This window comes from Dendropsophus ebraccatus, chromosome 14, assembly GCF_027789765.1.
Source record: "Dendropsophus ebraccatus isolate aDenEbr1 chromosome 14, aDenEbr1.pat, whole genome shotgun sequence".
Lineage (NCBI taxonomy): Eukaryota > Metazoa > Chordata > Amphibia > Anura > Hylidae > Dendropsophus > Dendropsophus ebraccatus.
Genome location: NC_091467.1, coordinates 13,427,666 through 13,443,757, shown reverse-complemented (window position 1 = coordinate 13,443,757; position 16,092 = coordinate 13,427,666). Strand labels below are relative to the sequence as shown.

Sequence of the window (16,092 nt, the reverse complement as noted above, 5' to 3'; positions counted from 1 at the left end):
ATATGGTATATTCAATAGCCTTAGAACAAAGGAAAGCACAAAACACTGGCATGGCGTCCGGGGGGGGGGGGGGGGGAAGTTGGTACTTCTTGCAAAATGGGCACATATACAATGGAGCATTCCAGAAATCCTTTAATTGCGTCTTCTGTCCAATTCTTTACCACTATTACTGCATCAGATTTCCCAGACTCAATGTTACATCTGCCTACTTTATTCTCCCCTGGCTTTCTAAAGGTCACCGCACACTGTGGTCAGCCGTGCCAGTCACTCGCAGCAGAACAGACTGTCGGTATAAGGTTTACAAGGCTCTCCCAACTGCCCACAGACAATGACAAAATAACCACCTGACCCCTTTGTTCTGGGAGAGATAAGCTGCAGTCAGAGCTCTCTCACCATGGCTTAAGGCCCTATTACACCAAGAGATTATCAGCCGTATTTGCTTGGTATAATAGCTCGTGTGAGGGTATGTGCACACTGAGGAATCCTCGAGGAATTGTACAGGAAAGTTTTCTGCTTGAAATTTCTCACCTATTTAGCTCTGGTAGAATAGGAGCAGAATTCGAGCAGAATGCAAGTAGAGTTCAAGCGGAATTCAAGGAGAATGCAAGCAGAATTTAAAGAGGATGTACCATAAGGATCGAACGGCGCCGTCACGGGGAAGCCGGTGCCGCGGTCCTTTTTTGGAACCGCTGCCCGAGTCCCGGGCTGATGCCGAAGCACAGGAGGCGGGCCGGCCCGCCCCCACTGGGAGGGAATCAATGGAATAGAATCAATGGAGCCGCGTCATAGAGGGGAGGGAATTTCCTCCCAGGACCGTTGATAGAACGGCGCCGTACACAGGAACCGGCTGCGATTCCAAAAACGACTGCGGCTTCCCCATGACGGCGCCGTTCGATCTGTTTGTCAGATTAAGGGTAAATTCACACGGGCGAATCCGCCGGAAGTCTCACGCATGAAATCTGCAGCTAATCCGCAATACACGTATTAATAATAAGAATAAAACGTGTATTGCGGATTACGTACGTGAAACTCCCAGGGAATCCGCCCGTGTGAATTTACCCTAAAGAGGATGTACCTGATGGTACATCACCTTTAAGCCCCCATTGACTTCCATAGGATTCCTCTAGCAGAATCCGCCCAAAGAATTGACACGTCAATTCTTTGGGCAGAAAGCAGATCTGCGGCAGAAATTTCTGCTCTGAAATTCTGCAGTGTGAACAACAGGGTGGAAATCCCATTGAACACAATAGGACATTGCTCTGTTCATAATTTACGGGAGGAATTTCAAGCTGAAATAAGAGCGGATTCCTCTTCAATTCCTCACCTTTTCCTCAGTGTGAACCTACCCTTAAAAGGCAATGTTGTGTGATCCTTGGCTTTCAACATGTTGAATAAAGTAGAACGATAACGACAGTCTGCTGCTGGCCGTTGCTCCCCGTAACAGGAGCGGCGTCAGCAGACCACCACTATCTCCCATTTGCTCCCGAGACGATCTAAAGATCTGGGGAGCCCTTTCTGCAGCTCCCCCACGTATAATAGGACTGGCAGTGAGCGGGACACGAGGAGAAAGCGAGCGTTGATCTGACAGGTTGGCGCTCAACTGCTCCTTTAGTTCGGCTTGTGTAATAAGACCTTTACCCCCCTCCCCATTTAAGAACACAGGATGGCTTGGCTGCGTATAGGGAGGAAGGGTGAGATAACCAACGGCTGAAAGATATTAAAGGTGTATGGTCGCCTTAAGAACCCTGCACAATACTGGAATGGATTAGAAGAACATTTGGAGAAGAGGTGAATTCGATGACTTGTTTTATTTCAAGGATAAAAGGAAAAACAGAAGCAAGTTACTGCAAGGAACACACTGGGTAAAGGGCTTAAAGTGGGCAAAATGTCAATGTAGAGAATTTTTGACATGTTGTGGAGAAGTGTGACGTGTTTTGATTGGGTGGGGTGTGAGCGTTCAGACCCCCGCTGATCTCTAGAGAGAACCAGGAGGAGTGTGTTCCAAGTGTATTCTCTTGGCTCTGTGCCACCAAGATAGAATAAAGTCAATGGGACTGTCTGTTACAGGCACTGAAAGTGGGGAGAGAAACACTCGTCCAGTCACTTCTCTCTCCACTTGTTCTAATGATTGGATTGATTTAATCAAACTTTTTTTTTTCTTTAAGTGACCACTCACCACAAGATATTAGTAATTCTGGAGTGGTTAAAGTGAATGTACCATTGTGAACATCCCTGTGTTTAGGGAATGGCACCGGCGTGGAGATGCCTGTGGCGCAGTTTTTTTTTTAATGTCCCTCCCAGTTCCTGTGCTTGGCACCAGTCTTTTCAGGAGCACCGTCCCGTCCTGGAGCACTGGGGGCGGTGTTTACCGGTCCCCAGTGTGGTCATATTCCCTCTGTGACGTGGCTCCTAATGAGCCGCATCAGAGGGGAGGGGGTTTTGTTAGACTGAGGTCCGGCAGTCCTGCCCCCCAGTGCTCCAGGGTGGGCCAGTTCTCCCGGAAAAAATGATGTCATACAATCCGCATTCCTTTCTCTATACCTGAACGCTCCCATTTGACTCCCTGTGACTGAAGTCTCACGTTTACCAGGACTCCCTAGGGTGGCATCAAACTTCTCCAGCCGTGGGGGGGTCAAATGCAGAGTGTTCGGTTATGGCGTAAGTTGCCGAACAGTTTAGCAAGTTCGCTCAACACGAACGCTGGGGAGAGCTTTACTGGATCATGAACCTATAGAGAATATAATGGGAACTGAAAACTAGTTCTTTATGCATGTTATCCTATATAATGCAACAGGAAGATATTATTATAGCGGCTGTTTTATCACATAGGAGCCGAATAGCCAAAGCGAAGAATGAACAGCTTCAGCTCAGCTGGACCCTGACTATATATGTAGTATATGTCCTTTCCAGTAAAGTGCCTCTATTATATCCTTGGTATGGCTGGGCCGACTTCAATATGAGAAGAGATAGTGCTGATGGGACTACTCCTTTAAGGGCATGATCCTATGATGCAACTACTGTAGGCAGACGAAACCGTTACCACGTACGCTGTTCAATGGCTGCATTATTTTGCTAGTAAAACTGCATCAAACTGCCTCAGAATGCATGACTGGAACTTCAGGTTTGCTTCCATCGCCACGTCTCTATAGAGTTGCCATCAATACTGTATAAGCCAGACACCTGGAGATGTCCTCACCAGGGACCTGCACTGACACGCATGCTGGGAGATACGGGTAAGTCATTGTGGATTTTACCTGTACGTTCTGACAAAGTCTCTTGCATGGAGGGGAGGATTTGCTTGACCCATCACAGATCCCATCATCTCTTGCCAAATGTTTCAGCACAATGCACTTCTTCAGGGGGTAGTTCCTGCAAAGAAGCCTCAGATAAATATGTATCTCTTACAGATTTCAGGTGTCAAATATTTTATGGGTTTGTCCAGAGATTATTTTTACAACCAAACTAGGCTGAATAAGTAATAATTACACACACACACATATTATATATATATATATATATATATATATATATATAACTCCCTTGCTGTAATTCCCTGCAGCCACTGTCCTGATGATGCCCGATCCCGACACAAGGAAGTGCCTGCTCAGCCAAAGGCCGTGGTGGTGACCCGCCCCATTCAGTGCTTGGGTGAGCAGGCACTTCCTTATGGAAAGAGTAAAGCAAACAGCTGGAAAAGCAGAAGCAGGGATACACAACAGGCGAGTACATTATTTTTTTTTTTTTTTTTTACTTTTTCCACCCCAGTAGAATTGCACTTACTTCTCTGCGCACTTCTTTAGTGCTTCATCTGCAATCAGTTTCAGGTTAATTAACTTATCCCCACGAAAAAAGCCATCTGTAAAGAAAATCAGAACCAACATGTCACGCAAATTATGTATGTATGCACCAACACAAACCTGTCACAATTTTTCATGTATAAACTAGTGGCGGGTTCTGTAGCACATGTAAAAAACATTCCGGACATGCCGGTCATAACAAACTTGTATGGGATAAAAGCGCCGAGCTAAGTGCTTCTCTCTACACTGTTAGTAGACTGATTCTATAGAAAGTCCATGTAGCTCATCTAAAGTAAGGAACGAGACGGGGAGCGAAGCAATTGGCTGATCACGTCTATCTGCTCGCACTAGTGGTCGATGGAAGCATGAGGGTTTTTTTTTTTCATAAGAGTGACACTTTAAGAAACATGCCTACCTGCTGTAACAAGGAGAGAGCAGTGAGAGTCCAAGATCCGCTCGCACAGAGACTCAGCAGAAAACCCTGCGAACTAGACACAAACGGGATACATATATTAACAGAAAGTAATTCCTTACCTATTAGGCAGCATTGATTTTTTTCCAACTGTAGACAGGGAGGAGCGGGGTAGGCTGCTGCTCCAGCCAGAGACAGGGTGGGGAGGAGGATGACCACATGGTTGATCTCTTGGGACACAGATTTCTATCTAAATTTAAAATTTTTAAAAGGGACAGTCTTCCTGGATATGCCAATAACATCTGATTGGCAAACTTACAGCATGCCTCAAAAAAATAAAAAAATCTGCGTATAATCAATAAGACTGAGATGTATACTTAAAGGGGTATTCCAGGATAGGGGAAAAGAAGAAGATCGTGGTGGGTCCATCCTCTGCATCCCCCGCCAATCTCCGTATTGGCCCCCGGCTTCTGTATTATGAGTAGAGCTGCAGGTACGGCATTAATCGCTTGATCATTACCTGCATTTATATGCAACGGTTATAGTTTAAATTCTAACAATATAACAATAATTCACACGATAATCGTCCCGTGTAAGAGGGCCCTTAGTGTGCTTATATCAGACAATGCTCCACACTTGTGAACTTTATAAAATGTATCAGCCAACCAATAACTTACCACTATGGAGTGAATGGCTCCTATTCGGGCACAGGCCAGCATTGCCACAACTAGCTCTATCACCATGGGCATATAGATGGACACACGGTCTCCTTTCTTAACACCTGCGGAAACAAAGTTTGTTTCATTAGGAAGTATATAAAAAAAAAAAATACAGAAATAAATTGCAGAAATATGAGAATACCTTGGTCACGTAGAACATTGGCAAACTGGCAGACCTTCTTCAGGAGTTCAGCGTAAGTGATTGAAGTACAGTCTCCTGGTTCATTCCCTTCCCTTGAAGGAAAGGAAAAACAAAAAGTAATTTTTTTTTAAGTGACAGAAACTGGTCTGTACAGTCAGAGGATACAAAACAAAGAATATATAAACATAGTTTTATTTAGTTGCCCTAGTCCCACCCTACGGCAATCCAAACTGCTCCACTGGAGAGGATGTTTAAAGGGGTCTTTTTTTTCTCTCAAGTCAACTGGTCCCAGAAAGTGAAGAGATTTGTAAATTATTTTGAATTAAAAAAAAAAAAATCTCCAGTCTTCCAGTACTTATCAGCTGCTGTATGTCCTGCAGGAAGTGGTATTATTTACAGTCTGGAGAGCAAGAGAGGTTTTCTATGGGGATTTGCTACTGTTCTGGACAGTTCCTGACATGGACAAAGGTGGCAGCAGAGAGCAGTGTGTCAGACTGGAAAGAATACACCACTTCCTGCAGGACATACAGCAGCTGATAAGTACTGAAAGACTGGACTCTATAGAAAGTTTCTGAAGCCTGTCGTCTGGAGTTAGGAAAGAGACAAGAATAGAGAAGCACTTAGCTAAGGGCTTCCCTCTGCTCGTTCTACTGATTGATGGGAGTCTCAGCACCCAGACTGATGAAAACCTTTGACGAGTCTCTATGACATGTAAAAAAATGATCAGGGCCAATCCTATACACCTTCTCTTATAGCTCTGCTTTCTGCTGTTCCTCTATTCTTTCTAGTAAATAGCCAAGTGGGTGTTACCAGTTGGGGGCGTGTCCCTACACAGTCAGCCACTGTCGTCTTTGATTGGATAGTGTCAGACTGTGTAGAGACACGCCCTGAACCGGTAACATCCAGTTGGCTATTAAGTCACATATTTCTAGTACGAATAGAAGAGGAAAAACACAACACAGACCTGTAAGTAAAAATCCTTAAAAAATTTTTATTTCATGGAGAATACAAGTATCAGCTGAAACAGACCGGACAGGACAGGAGAAGTCTCCTTTATGATACCACAGTCAGCCTGGAATCTCTGTCTATCTTCAGTACTTCTCTGTATTGTAAATATACAGTATGTATACTTTTCACAAAGCAATACGCACAGCGGTCACATGGTGTTATTTCCTCTGGTTCAGTCTGAAATCACCAGGACGGCTCTGGTCGCCCCTATATTTACAATACACTGATATATGGCATTACAAGGTGTATGGTTCTGCAGGTTCCCGGCTATTATCTGGCAATATGTTTCTTCATTTCTTATAGTAGTAACAAGTTATCATGTAACAGAAGAAGAGAAAACAGGAAAACAGAAAAAAGGAAAAAAAAAGAAATCTTGATGTCTTTTCTGGACAAGACCTTTCTTTATATATATATATATATATATATATATATATATATATATATATATATATATATATATATATATATATATATATATATATATATAACCATTTTTTGGCCAGGGGTGGGGAACCTGTGCTCTCTGCTGCCACCTCTGTCCATGTCAGGAACTGTTCAGAGCAGTAGCAAATCCCCATAGAAAACCTCTCCTGCTCTGGACAGAGGTGGCAACAGAGAGAACTGTGTCAGACTGGAAAGATTACACCACTTCCTGCAGGGCATACAACAGCTGATAAGTACTGGAAGACTGGAGATGTTTAAATAGAAGTAACTTACTAATCTGTATAACTTTCTTATAGCACTGGGATTGTGTGGCCCTAAAACCATTGTATATTAGCATTCCTATGATACGTGAAAACGTTACTGACCCCTGTATAGTCCTAACATTATCCCAAGCTCATTCTGCAGTCACAATGGATCCACCCTTCTAGTATCACGAATCCCAACCACCTTGTACTCCTTTAACAGTCCTACCGAGCACAGACGATGAGCAGATGTTGGGTAGACACGTACAAATGAGCCCGATAAGCCATTTATAACGCTTATAATTTATTATAGAATGGAACCATTGAAGCAAAGTCATTCTACAAGGCCGGGTTCATTAAGATGCCGCCGTCCTCCCCAACATACAATTTATTCTGACATATTACAGAGCTCCGCACACTACAGAGCTCGGCCATTACGCTAGGATGATGGCAGACTGGGCGCATTACACGTAAGCTCGGAGTCGCTGTCTGTCACAGATGAAGCCCTGATGGGATCTGATAAATGATGAATTGCCACGAGCGCTAACCCTATTAGGATGAGTGATATACTGTATCTGATCCGCAGACTCCATTCCAACCCTACAGGGCGACGAGGAGGAGTCACCTGCTTGGATTTTATCCTGATTTATGGTAGAACTCCGAATCCTCAGATTCATTTCAACAAGAAAAAAAAAACAATTAACTATATAGGGGGAGATTTATCAAACATGGTGTAAAGTGAGACTGGCTCAGTAGCCCCTAGCAACCAATCAGATTCCACCTTTCATTTTCCAAAGAGTCTGTGAGGAATGAAAAGTGGAATCTGATTGGTTGCTAGGGGCAACTGAGCCAGTTTCACTTTACACCATGTTTAATAAATCTCCCCCCATATTCACTATGTCTATCCTTATGCTGCCTGCTCTAGAGGGATACGGCCCTGTACACTTCAGTGTCTGCAATGGACAAGACTGTGTATAAATCTGATTCTCCCATATACTTTCTGTATTGAAATCCTCTAAATCTCTGCTCGCCGTCATCCAGCTTATTTCCAGATAACAGACTCTCCCCTGGTCATGTAATAGATGCACAAAGTGTAGCAGTCATATAAATTATTATTGCAGAAATCAATAGTACAAGCGATTTAAAGAAACTCTATAATAGGTTTCATTAGGCATAAAAGCCTCTTTCTGTACTCACAAGGCTGTTTTCCAGCCTCCCCCCCCCCCACCTGCTTCTTATCTGTACATTATCAGCAGTCTTCACTACAGAGAAGCAAGTGGCCGGGTTCTGCCGAGTCCATTATAACCTATGGAGGGGGAGGGGCCAAGGGGCATGAGCGAGCAGGGAGAGCAGAGAAGCAGCTGTGTAATTTGCAGACTGTCTGGGAACATAAAACTCTGGATTCAGGTCAGAAAGGTCACTGCTAGCCTGGGAGCTTGGTAAGAGAAGATTGCAGGATGTTGTGCTGTGCGGGGCTGCCTTTTCTCCTCTCTGTGCTCACTCATCCCCCTCGGCCCCTCCCCTCTCCATAGACCATAATGGACATAGAAATCCTGCATCTTCTGAAGTGAGGGGGGAGGGTAGGAAAACAGCTTTTTGAGTACAGAAGAAAATTCTTTTCCTTAATAAAACCTACTACAGAGTTTCTTAAAATCCATTGTACTATTGATATTTATTTATTTCTGAAAAGTGACATTTAAATGACAGGTACGCTTTAGACACATCTATGTCCCTATAGTGCAAGGGCGTTAAGGATAAAAGGAATTTTTTTACCTTCATCTTTGGCGCCGTTTTCTTATACTTTGCAATTTATTTTCTATGCAAATGAGGCGGTTTGGTGCACTGGGGGCGGGGCTACCACTCCATCCATCCTAATGAATATTCATCCAGTGCTGTGCAGTGATATCACTGCAGAGCGCTGCCTCAATATTCATGAGAAGAAATGGACCACTTGGAGCGGATCCGTGCGCCAAGGATAGTAGTCCCACCCCCAGTGCACCAAACAACCTCATTAGCATACGGATTAAACTACAAATTTAAAGGGATTATCCAGTGTTAGAAAACCGTGGCATGACTTTTCTTCCAGAGACAGCACCGCTCTTGTCTCTAGTTTGGGTGCAGGTTTTGTAACTTTTGTTCCCTTAAAGGGCAAACTACACCTGAACTGGAGACAAGAGTGGCGCTCTCTCTGGAAGAAAGCGGCCATGTTTTTCTAATGCTGGATAACCCCTTTGAAACCGGCGCCAAGAATCAAGGCTTCCCTGTAAATGTCATCATGAATTAAAAAAAAAAAAAAAGTTAGAGGTCTGGGTGTTCAGACCCAGACTGATCATTAGACAGCTACGCATTTCTTTAGGCTCTAAGTCAGGGGTGTCAAACTCAGGCCCTCCAGCTGTTGGAGAACTACAATTCCCATCATGCCTGGACAGCCAAAGCTAAAGCTGTCCAGGCATGATGGGAATTGTAGTTTGGTAACAGCTGGAGGGCCAGAGTTTGACACCTGTGCTCTAAGTGCTTTACTACTGCAGATATGCTCCATAAACTTACAATGACGGAGATAACATCAAGATGGAGAGAGAAGCGCTCAGCAGTGCACTTCTCCCCACTCCATCTGCCGATCAGTCGGTATCTGAACATCCAAACCCCAACACAACTTTTGAAATTTCTTCAGGACAAATCAAGTTTAAGCGACAGGGAAATGTACAGAGAATCTTTTGGATAAGTCATAAACGTCTAAGATGGGAGTACGCCTTTGGGGTGTGTTTGCACGTAATGGATCCGCAGCGGATCTCCGCCCTGTACATATGGGCAGACAATCTCGCAGCTCACACTGTATGTCCGCAGCCCGCCCCGTTAACCCCCCTGCCGCAGGAGCGTATACATCACCTGCTGCCCGCTTCAGCTTGCTTCCTGCTCGGCCAATTAGTGCGCTGCCCTGCCGCAGCAGACTGATTGGCTGAGCGGGATGTGAAAACACAGGGAGCCCCAATGCAAACCGGAGCGGGGACCAGGTGATATGTACGCTCCGGTGGTGGGAGGGGAGGGGGGGGTTAACGGGGAGGGCTGCGGACATACTCGCAGCAGGATGTCGATCGCTGCTGGTTTGTCTGCCCATATGTACAAGGAAGGGATCCGCTGCGGATCTATGTGTGAAGGCAAACTCTGTTACGTCGCTGCAAACTCTGGTACGTGTGAAGGCGCCCTTAACAATGGAAATTCCGATGAAATCAAAGATCTTGAAAACTGAAAAGCGTTGATACAAAGAGAAATACAAAGAAGCCTATGGGCATGCTATCCCCTTTCCTATAGAATTGGACCACTGGGGATCGTGTATCAGTCTCATTGCGCGTTGGTATCTGAGGAGCCCTGAACCTTCCGGATTACCAGAGAAACTCTCTGCTGATCCGGCATGACAGGAACTCTTTAAAAGCCAATTCTGACCTCTTACTTACCAGTAAAATGCCACTTTATCTCCTAGTTTCTTCTCCTGGACGTTTCTATCGAGGACGTTGTAACATATATTGGTGACCGCTCCTTTCATCCACTCGATATAGATCTTCCCTTTAATAACGTCAAAGTTGTACTTCAGAAAGGGCTGAGAGGGGGGCACCCTCCAATAGAAGTCATTGGCAATTTCTCCCCAAAATTCTGCAAAAAAAAAAAAGGAAAAAACTTTTCACATGCTGAAATCATGTATCGCTGCTATATAATAAGCCACGTGCATGGAGACTAAACCTCAGGCACTGTTCACACAGTGCATATTGGGTGCAGTTTGTGGATTTTGCAATTGGATGAAATGATTCCCAACCCTGCAATGTACAACGGCCGCGTACACGTCCAGCTACTCCTCTCTGTGGAGTAATTTATCTCATCACCAGGGAGAGGTGATTCATTCCGAGACGCTGGTACATGAAGAACCATTTATTTAGCTGGAATGTAAGATCTGGCCGATGCCAATAGCTTCTGTGACTGATGGTTTCACTTGTATCCATTACCGGTGACCATTGATCTTCAATGTTTAGCTACACTGGAGGTATCTAATGCCTTGTTATTTAAAGGGGAACTCTGGTGAAAAAAAAAAATCTAATCTACTGGTGTCAGATTTGTATTTTACTTCTTTCTAAAAATCTCCAGTCTTCCAGTACTTAGATGCTGTATGTCCTGCAGGAAGTGGTGTATTCTCCCCAGTCAGACACAGCGCTCTCTGCTGCCACCTCTGTCCATGTCAGGAACTGTCCAGAGTAGGAGAGATTTCCTATGGGGATTTGCTACTGCTCTGGACAGTTCCTGACATGGACAGAGGTGGCAGCAGAGAGCGCTGTGTCAGACTGGAAAGAATACACCACTTCCTGCAGAGCATACAGCAGCTGATAAGTACTGGAAGACTGGAGAAATAGGAGTAAATTACACATCAACACTAGTTGATTTGAAATAAAATTTTCCACTGGGGTACCCCTTTAAAGGGGCAATCCATTGCACAAAACTGGGGTACAGACTAAACATCCTCACTATACCCTATTCCAATCTTTTCCCTCTGCACTTCCTGTCCCATAATGTGATGCTTGTATATCACTACCTGGGTATATGACCTTTACTTCATCTGGTCGCACATGCTCAGTTCCAGCATTAGGAGTTCTAGGTAAACTGTCTACAAAGAATCCGAGGAACTAATATAAGCGGCTCATCTTATTACGTCCTATCCATAGGACGGGGATAACAAGAGTCGAAAATGTTAGCCGGCCCCATAGAGAATGAAGGAAGCGGAGGCTGCACATGCTTAGTGCCCTCCATTCATTATGGGGAGTCCCTGTGGGTGAACCCTCACTGATCAACATGTCCCCTTATCGTGCAGAGAGGTAACAACTTGTTCTGTAATCTTAGATTACCCCTTTATGTCTGAGGATTCACACTTAAAGGGGTTGTCCAGCAAAAATATTTTTCTTTTCAAATCAACAGGTGTCAGAAAGTAATACAGATTTGTAATTTACTTCTATTAAAAAATCTCCAGTCTTCCAGTACGTATTAGCTGCTGTATGTCATGCAGGAAATGTTTTATTTTCAGTCTGACACAGTGCTCTCTGCTGACATCTCTGGCCGAGACAGGAACTGTCTAGAGCAGCAGAGGCTTTCTATGTGGATTCATAGAAAACCGAGACAGAGTTCCTGTCTTGGCCAGAGGTGGCAGCAGAGAGCACTATGTCAGACTGAAAATAAAACAACACTTCCTGCAGGACATACAGCAGCTGATAAGTATGGGATAACTTGAGATTTTTTAATACAAGTAAATGACAAATCTATATAACTTTCTGACACCAGTTGATTTGAAAGAAAATGATTTTCACTGGAGAACCCCTTTCAACAGAAGTGGTTTTCACTAAGATGCCCTCGAATGACACTTTCCCCGCTAGGTCTTAGGACACAGATTTGTGGCCCCCGGCTGTGCGGTCGCTGCTATATCCCTTTGTTTTGGTATAAATAACAAGAATACTGAATAGATACATTAGCCTCTCCTGCCCATAGATCTGACCGTGTTTGCAGTAAATATAAGTGGCGGTGGGTGTAGCAGAGCAGAGTTGTCAGGTCTGCCATGTGACACCTCGGGGGTCATTTTACCCAAACCAGAACCATAAAAGATTTGTCTTAGTGTTCCTGTTATTTAAAAAAAAAAAAAAAAAAAAAAAACTTTTGACCTGTCAGAAAGATGCGACTCCCTGTGTTCCCTCCTGGATCACTGCACCCCCCCCCCCCCCCATCCTGCCGCAGGCCTGACCCCACTGCAAGCTATGGAGCGCATTTCCCTTTAATGGGTACTCCGGCATTTTTCTTTCAAATCAATTGGTACCAAAAACTTATATATAAAATATAGATTTGTAATTTACCTCTATTTGAAAATCTCCAGTCTTCCAGTACTTATCAGCTGCTGTATGTCCTGCAGGACGTGGTGTATTCTTTCCAGTCTGATACAGTGCTCTCTGCTGCCACCTCTGTCCATGTCAGGAACTGTCCAGAGCAGCAGCAAATCCCCATAGATAACCCCTCATGTTCTGGACAGTTCCTGACATGGACAGAGGTGGCAGCAGAGAGCACTGTGTCAGACTGGAAAGAATACACCACTTCCTGCAGGGCAAACAGCAGCTGATAAGTACTGGAAGTCTGGAGATTTTTAAATAGAAGTAAATTTCAAGTCTGTATAAATTTCTGACACCAGTTGATTTGAGATTTTTTTACCCTTTTAAAATCTGTTCACGTTTTTACCGCATACAAATAAGATAAATGCAGTTTTCTTATACGGCAACAATCCAGTCAATAAAGAGATGAACACGACCCCTTAAAGGGGGCACAGACCCTCCATTCCCAGATTGTACAAGGACCCCTTATAGGGGGCACAGACCCCCGCCCCACAGATTGTACAAGGACCCCTTATAGGGGGCACAGACCCTCCATTCCCAGATTGTACAAGGACCCCTTATAGGGGGCACAGACCCCCGCCCCACAGATTGTACAAGGAACCCTTATAGGGGGCACAGACCCCCCACGGACTGTACAAGGACCCCTTATAGGGGGCACAGACCCCCCCACGGACTGTACAAGGACCCCTTATAGGGGGCACAGACCCCCCCACGGACTGTACAAGGACCCCTTATAGGGGGCACAGACCCCCCCACGGACTGTACAAGGACCCCTTATAGGGGGCACAGACCCCCGCCCCACAGATTGTACAAGGACCCCTTATAGGGGGCACAGACCCCCGCCCCAGATTGTACAAGGACCCCTTATAGGGGGCACAGACCCCCGCCCCAGATTGTACAAGGACCCCTTACAGGGGGCACAGACCCCCGCCCCACAGATTGTACAAGGACCCCTTATAGGGGGCACAGACCCCCGCCCCACAGATTGTACAAGGACCCCTTATAGGGGGCACAGACCCCCGCCCCAGATTGTACAAGGACCCCTTATAGGGGGCACAGACCCCCGCCCCACGGATTGTACAAGGACCCCTTATAGGGGGCACAGACCCCCGCCCCACAGATTGTACAAGGACCCCTTATAGGGGGCACAGACCCCCGCCCCACAGATTGTACAAGGACCCCTTATAGGGGGCACAGACCCCCGCCCCACAGATTGTACAAGGACCCCTTATAGGGGGCACAGACCCCCGCCCCACAGATTGTACAAGGACCCCTTATAGGGGGCACAGACCCCCGCCCCACGGACTGTACAAGGACCCCTTATAGGGGGCACAGACCCCCCCCACGGACTGTACAAGGACCCCTTATAGGGGGCACAGACCCCCCCACGGACTGTACAAGGACCCCTTATAGGGGGCACAGACCCCCGCCCCACAGATTGTACAAGGACCCCTTATAGGGGGCACAGACCCCCGCCCCACAGATTGTACAAGGACCCCTTATAGGGGGCACAGACCCCCGCCCCACGGACTGTACAAGGACCCCTTATAGGGGGCACAGACCCCCGCCCCAGACTGTACAAGGACCCCTTATAGGGGGCACAGACCCCCCCACGGACTGTACAAGGACCCCTTATAGGGGGCACAGACCCCCCCCCCACGGACTGTACAAGGACCCCTTATAGGGGGCACAGACCCCCCCCCCCCACGGACTGTACAAGGACCCCTTATAGGGGGCACAGACCCCCCCACGGACTGTACAAGGACCCCTTATAGGGGGCACAGACCCCCCCACGGACTGTACAAGGAGACATCACTCACCGCTGGGATCTCGCACCGATCGCTCATACATCTCCTGATATTTCTTAAAAGATGAGATGTGCGCAGCGGCCGCCACCTCTGGCGCTGGAGGGAAGACATCAGACGCAGACATGGCCTCTAGATAGGGAAACACTAACTGGTAATTTAAAAAAAAAAAAAAAAATCTAAAAAAAAATTTTTACAATTTTTTTGTAAATATTATAAAAAACAAGGTTGACTGTTAAATGCAACAGACGCAAAAACCAATAGGAAAATGCAATTGTGCACTACAACTCCACATGTGCAATACAGCAGAGAAAAAAAACTGCCAACTGCACGACCGTTATTAAAAATAACTACTTTTAAAAAATGCTGAAAATGTTTTAAGAATTTCTTAAAATGTCGCTAGATGCAGAAGAAGAAGAAGAAGAAGAAGAGGAGGAAGAGGAGGGAGAAGGGCGCAGGGGGTCAGAGCGCCAGGAAAAGTCCTGCAAGAAGGAAGTTTCATTCAGTCCCCGGCGGCGGCGGCACAGGAGGGTGACGGGGGCTGTGAGAGCAGAGCAGCCTGAGGAGGAGGAGGAGGAGGCGGCGGTGTCCTCTGTCAGCCCGGAGGAGTCAGGCTGCACCGTGCACAGTGTGAGGAGTCCTTCCTCCTCTCCAGACTTGACCCCCACAGAGGAGGAGACTGCAAGACACACAAAGAAGCGGCGCCTGTGTACTCGGCCGCTCTCTGGCGACACCTGCAGGCTGGAGGAGCGAACAGCGCCTCATGCGGCCGCACATGGGTGTGGTTGTTGTTATACATCAGGGATGGGGAGCCGCCGGGGGCATGATGGGAGTTGTAGTTTTGCAACAGCTGGCGGCCTAGGGTCTCCTCATACCTTATGTAGATTAGAATGTAGTAAGTATAGGAAAAAGGGGATCCAGACGTGGATATATACAGAGCTCCTGAATTTTAGTTATGGTGGTAGTTATAGCTGGGGGACAAACAATATGTCAGACTGGGTCCAATAACACCATCCAGGTGTGTGCAGCGGGGTGTCCATCCAGGTGTGTGCAGCGGGGTGTCCATCCAGGTGTGTGCAGCGGGGTGTCCATCCAGGTGTGTGCAGCGGGGTGTCCATCCAGGTGTGTGCAGCGGGTGTCCATCCAGGTGTGTGCAGTGGAGCGTCCATCCAGGTGTGTGCAGTGGGGTGTCCATCCAGGTGTGTGCAGCAGGGCGTCCATCCAGGTGTGTGCAGTGGGGTGTCCATCCAGGTGTGTGCAGCGGGTGTCCATCCAGGTGTGTGCAGAGTGGTGTCCATCCAGGTGTGTGCTGCAGGGTGTACATCCAGGTGTGTGCAGCAGTGTGTACATCCAGATGTGTGCAGTGGGGTGTCCATCCAGATGTGTGCAGTGGGGTGTCCATCCAGGTGTGTGCAGTGGGGTGTCCATCCAGGTGTGTGCAGTGGGGTGTCCATCCAGGTGTGTGCAGTGGGGTGTCCATCCAGATGTGTGCAGTGGGGTGTCCATCCAGGTGTGTGCAGTGGGGTGTCCATCCAGGTGTGTGCAGTGGGGTGTCCATCCCGGTGTGTGCAGTGGGGTGTCCATCCAGGTGTGTGCAGTGGAGCGTCCATCCAG

General features: G+C 46.7%; 1 protein-coding gene across 1 annotated transcript in view; it reads right to left on the bottom strand.

The window, feature by feature from the left end:
* The window catches only part of ACSS2 (acyl-CoA synthetase short chain family member 2), a 31,525-nt gene extending 16,316 nt beyond the window's left edge, over nucleotides 1-15,209 (bottom strand). Inside the window, exons 1-7 of the mRNA XM_069952095.1 lie at nucleotides 14,494-15,209; nucleotides 10,217-10,412; nucleotides 5,071-5,162; nucleotides 4,887-4,990; nucleotides 4,213-4,285; nucleotides 3,781-3,856; nucleotides 3,255-3,369 (exon numbers count right to left, since the gene is read on the bottom strand). Of these exons, the coding sequence (XP_069808196.1) occupies nucleotides 3,255-3,369; nucleotides 3,781-3,856; nucleotides 4,213-4,285; nucleotides 4,887-4,990; nucleotides 5,071-5,162; nucleotides 10,217-10,412; nucleotides 14,494-14,605 (768 nt within the window). The 5' untranslated portion in view covers nucleotides 14,606-15,209. The remainder of the gene's footprint in view (nucleotides 1-3,254; nucleotides 3,370-3,780; nucleotides 3,857-4,212; nucleotides 4,286-4,886; nucleotides 4,991-5,070; nucleotides 5,163-10,216; nucleotides 10,413-14,493) is intronic.
* Nucleotides 15,210-16,092: the final 883 nt, after the last annotated feature.